Consider the following 5,000-nt stretch of genomic DNA (forward strand, 5'->3'; position numbering starts at 1 on the left):
GTCATATTGAACACCTCCAGAGCTACAGCTGAACATTTGCTCTCATTGTGAAGTGAGTGTTGTTCATGTGTGCAAATATTACACACACACACACACACACACACACACCTGGGCTCCACAAGCAGTATATCACATCCCAGTCTGGTGATTGTTCACATCATTTGCTGGATTAATCCTCACAAACACCTCCCTCAGTGCAGCAGCAGGCTGTGAGTCAGTGTGTGGATCAGTGTGTGTTGTGTGGGTCAGTGTGTGTGTGTGTGTGTGGGTCAGTGTGTGTGTGTGTGTGTGGGTCAGTGTGTGTGTGTGTGTGTCAGTGTGTGTGTGTGTGTGTGGGTCAGTGTGTGTGTGTGTGGGTCAGTGTGTGTGGGTCAGTGTGTGTGTGTGTGTGTGGGTCAGTGTGTGTGTGTGTGGGTCAGCGTGTGTGTGTGTGTGTGGGTCAGTGTGTGTGTGTGTGTGTCAGTGTGTGTGTGTGTGTGTGGGTCAGTGTGTGTGTGTGTGTGTCAGTGTGTGTGTGTGTTGTGTGGGTCAGTGTGTGTGTGTGTGTGTGGGTCAGTGTGTGTGTGTGTGTGTCAGTGTGTGTGTGTGTGTGTGGGTCAGTGTGTGTGTGTGTGGGTCAGTGTGTGTGTGTGGGTCAGTGTGTGTGTGGATCAGTGTGTGTGTGTGTGGGGGTCAGTGTGTGTGGGTCAGTGTGTGTGTGGATCAGTGTGTGTGGATCAGTGTGTGTGGGTCAGTGTGTGTGTGTGTGGGTCAGCGTGTGTGTGGGTCAGTGTGTGTGTGTGTGTGTGTGTGTGGGTCAGCGTGTGTGTGGATCAGTGTGTGTGGGTCAGTGTGTGTGTGTGTGGGTCAGTGTGTGTGTGGATCAGTGTGTGTGGGTCAGTGTGTGTGTGTGTGTGGGTCAGTGTGTGTGTGTGGGTCTGTGTGTGTGTGTGTGGATCAGTGTGTGTGGGTCAGTGTGTGTGTGTGTGTGTGTGTGTGTGTGGGTCAGTGTGTGTGTGTGTGGGTCAGTGTGTGAGTGGGTCAGTGTGTGTGGGTCAGTGAGTGTGTGTGGGTCAGCGTGTGTGGATCAGCGTGTGTGTGTGTGGGTCAGTGTGTGTGTGTGGGTCAGTGTGTGTGTGTGTGGGTCAGTGTGTGTGTGTGTGTGGGTCAGTGTGTGTGTGGGTCAGTGTGTGTGTGGGTCAGTGTGTGTGTGGGTCAGTGTGTGTGTGTGTGTGTGGGTCAGTGTGTGTGGGTCAGTGTGTGTGTGTGTGGATCAGTGTGTGTGGGTCAGTGTGTGTGTGTGTGTGGGTCAGTGTGTGTGTGTGTGGGTCAGCGTGTGTGTGGATCAGTGTGTGTGGGTCAGTGTGTGTGTGTGTGGGTCAGTGTGTGTGTGTGTGTGGGTCAGCGTGTGTGTGGATCAGTGTGTGTGGGTCAGTGTGTGTGTGTGTGGGTCAGCGTGTATGTGGATCAGCGTGTGTGTGTGTGGGTCAGTGTGTGTGTGTGTGGGTCAGTGTGTGTGTGTGTGGGTCAGTGTGTGTGTGTGTGTGTGGGTCAGTGTGTGTGTGGGTCAGTGTGTGTGTGGGTCAGTGTGTGTGTGGGTCAGTGTGTGTGTGGGTCAGTGTGTGTGTGTGTGTGTGGGTCAGTGTGTGTGGGTCAGTGTGTGTGTGTGTGGATCAGTGTGTGTGGGTCAGTGTGTGTGTGTGTGGGTCAGTGTGTGTGTGTGTGGATCAGTGTGTGTGGGTCAGTGTGTGTGTGTGTGTGTGGGTCAGTGTGTGTGTGTGTGGGTCAGCGTGTGTGTGGATCAGCGTGTGTGGGTCAGTGTGTGTGTGTGTGGGTCAGTGTGTGTGGATCAGTGTGTGTGTGTGTGGGTCAGCGTGTGTGTGGATCAGCGTGTGTGTGGATCAGTGTGTGTGGGTCAGTGTGTGTGTGTGTGGGTCAGTGTGTGTGGGTCAGTGTGTGTGTGTGTGGGTCAGTGTGTGTGGGTCAGTGTGTGTGTGTGGATCAGTGTGTGTGGGTCAGTGTGTGTGTGTGTGTGTGGGTCAGTGTGTGTGTGTGGGTCAGTGTGTGTGTGTGTGTTTGTGTGTGGGTCAGCGTGTGTGTGGGTCAGCGTGTGTGTGGGTCAGCGTGTGTGTGGGTCAGTGAGTGTGTGTGGGTCAGCGTGTGTGTGGGTCAGTGTGTGTGTGTCAGATCTATCAGTGTTTGATAAGTGTGTGTGTTTGTGTGTTTCAGGTACAAGCGTGTGTTCTCGGTGGGCACTCACGGCATCACCACATACAATCCCACAACATTAGAGGTTACAAACCAGGTGCGGTGTCTGCGCTGTGTTCAGAGTCTGATTACTGCTGAATACTGAACAGCATCATTATATTCCTCTATATTTGACTGAGGTGATCATGTGAGCATTAATATGTCCTGTCGGATAGTAAGATTATCAACACCGGCTGCTGTCATCACAACACAACTCTCAATATTCCCAATCACATGTCAATATTCTGCACAGTTATTCTGTTATTAAGATGAGCTTGACTTGCATCTCATTGAGGAGGTCAAATAATGTGTGTGTGTCTGTGTCTGTGTGTGTGTGTGTGTCTGTGTCTGTCTGTGTGTGTGTGTGTGTGTGTGTGTGTGTGTGTGTGTCTGTGTCTGTCTGTGTGTGTGTGTGTGTGTGTGTGTCAGTGGGCGTACGGGGACATCTGCAGCATCTCCCCGGTGGGCAAGGGTCAGGGCACAGAGTTCAGCCTCACCTTCAGGAAGGGCAGCGGGAAGAAATCGGAGACACTGAAGTTCAGCACAGAGCACCGCACCGAGCTGCTGACCGAGGCACTGGTGAGACACACACACACACACACACACACACTGATCAGCTTTATCAGAGGATATATCATCAATAAACACACCATGATGATGATGATGATGAAGGGCAGCTTCTCTACTTCACACTCTTGTACTTCACAGCGCTTCAGGACTGACTTCTCTGAGGGGAAGATCACCGGCAGGGTGAGTGCGCACACACACACACACACACACACACACACACACACACACACACACACACGCATACACACACGCATACACACACGCATACACACACACACACACACACACACACACACACACACACACACACACACACACACACACATACACACACTACTGCGTTCTTAACAAAACACCTTAAAGAACAGTCTTACATGCGTTACAAGTATGTGTGTGTGTGTGTGTGTGTGTGTGTGTGTGTGTGTCCTCTGCAGCGCTACAACTGCTTCAAGCACCACTGGAGTGACTCGCGCAGGAGTGTGTGTCTGGAGGTGACTCCGGGAGGGATAGATCAGATCGACCCGCAGTCGAACCGTGTGCTGTGCTCGTATGATTACCGCTGTGTGGAGGGATTCGCCGAGCTGACGGACTATCAGGGCGGATTCTGCATCCTGTACGGCGGCTTCAGCAGACTGGTGCGTTCGCTACACACACACACACACACACACGTCTCTCTCTCTCTCTGCTTCACACACACTCATCACCGTGTCTCTGTCCGTCTCTCCGCTCAGCATCTGTTTGCGTCGGAGCACCGGGACGAGATCATCCGCAGCGCAGTGGAGCATGCTGGGAGCTTCATCGGGATCTCTCTGCGGCTGCGGAAGGAGAGTCTGACGTTCGAGGGTTTCCTGTGCGAGCGTCTGGGGAAGTACAGCTCTGACGAGTGCATCACCTCGCTCACAGAGTTCATCGTGCAGAAGGTCACGCCACGACACACGGTGAGAGGAGGAGGAGGAGGAGCTGAGGATGAGGCTCTGCTGGTGATGATGACGATGATGATGATGATGGTGATGATGATGATGATGATGAAGGTCTGTCTGTCTGCAGGAGCCGGTGAAGAGGATTCTGGCGCTGACGGAGACGTGTCTGGTGGAGAGAGACCCGGCCTCCTACAACATCGTCACCATCAAACCTTTTGGAGAGGTGTGTGTGTGTGTGTGTGTGTGTGTGTGTGTGTGCGCACTCTCCAGTGATTATCAGTGATCTCCCTCTGATCGCAGTATTCTGCAGTATGTCAGAGCAGTCGAGCTGTTAGCAGTGCTGATGTTTATATATTTACTTGTGTGTGTGTGTGTGTGTGTGTGTGTGTGTGTGTGTGTGTGTGTGTGTGTGTGTTTCAGGTGTTCGCTCTGGTCTGTGACTCGGAGAATCCTCAGGCGTTCTCCATCGAGTTCATCCGAGGGCAGATCCGGAAGTACTGCTCCACTGAACGGTACTGTGACCTCAGTCTGACCTCTGACCCCTGCGCTGACCTCTGCTGACCCCTGTGTGTGTGTGTGTGTGTGTAGGGATTCTCTGCTGGCCAGTCTGCTGGATGGCGTGCGTGCGTCGGGGAACCGGGATGTGTGTGTGAAGATGCTGTGTACGCAGAGAGGTCAGCGCTGGGGTCTGCTGTCCATGCCTGTGGATGAGGAGGTGGAGAGCCTTCATCTGCGCTTCCTCGCCGCGCCGCCGCCCAGTGCGTACACACACACACACACATGCGTGCGTGCTGTAATGGAGTGTTTGATGTGTTGTTCTGTGCTGCAGACGGGGGTTTTGCAGATGCAGTGTTCAGGTTTAACGCCAACATCTCCTACAGTGGAGTTCTGCACGCCGTCACACAGGACGTGAGTCTCTCTCTGTGTGTGTGTGTGCGTGTGTGCGTGCGTGCGTGCGTGCGTGTGTGCGTGCGTGCGTGTGTGCGTGCGTGTGTGCGTGCGTGTGTGCGTGCGTGCGTGCGTGCGTGCGTGCGTGTGTGTGTGACACTGAGCTGTTCTTCTGCTCGTCTGCAGGGTCTTTTCTCTGAGAATAAGGAGAAGCTGATCAGCAACGCCATCTTGGCTCTGCTGTCTCAGGATGTGGACCTGCCGGGACCCAACGCAGAGCTGGAGGCTCAGTTTCAGGCCATCCGCAGGCTGGTGGCGTCCAAAGCGGGGTTCCAGGCCTTCACACAGCTGCCCAAGTAAGATGCGCGCACACACACACACACACACACCCTGGAT

At 53.7% G+C, this 5,000-nt stretch overlaps 1 protein-coding gene across 9 annotated transcripts in view; it reads left to right on the top strand.

The window, feature by feature from the left end:
- The window catches only part of dnajc13 (dnaJ homolog subfamily C member 13), a 29,275-nt gene that overhangs the window by 4,827 nt on the left and 19,448 nt on the right, over positions 1-5,000 (top strand). For all 9 annotated transcript variants that reach the window (XM_087308956.1, XM_087308960.1, XM_087308957.1 and 6 more), the window contains exons 3-12: positions 2,209-2,284; positions 2,656-2,805; positions 2,935-2,976; positions 3,231-3,431; positions 3,528-3,734; positions 3,844-3,939; positions 4,137-4,228; positions 4,305-4,474; positions 4,546-4,625; positions 4,791-4,960. In XM_087308956.1, the coding sequence (XP_087165082.1) occupies positions 2,209-2,284; positions 2,656-2,805; positions 2,935-2,976; positions 3,231-3,431; positions 3,528-3,734; positions 3,844-3,939; positions 4,137-4,228; positions 4,305-4,474; positions 4,546-4,625; positions 4,791-4,960 (1,284 nt within the window). The remainder of the gene's footprint in view (positions 1-2,208; positions 2,285-2,655; positions 2,806-2,934; positions 2,977-3,230; positions 3,432-3,527; positions 3,735-3,843; positions 3,940-4,136; positions 4,229-4,304; positions 4,475-4,545; positions 4,626-4,790; positions 4,961-5,000) is intronic.

Source organism: Danio rerio, chromosome 24 (genome assembly GCF_052040795.2).
Source record: "Danio rerio strain M-AB ecotype USA chromosome 24, GRCz13ab, whole genome shotgun sequence".
NCBI classification, from domain to species: domain Eukaryota; kingdom Metazoa; phylum Chordata; class Actinopteri; order Cypriniformes; family Danionidae; genus Danio; species Danio rerio.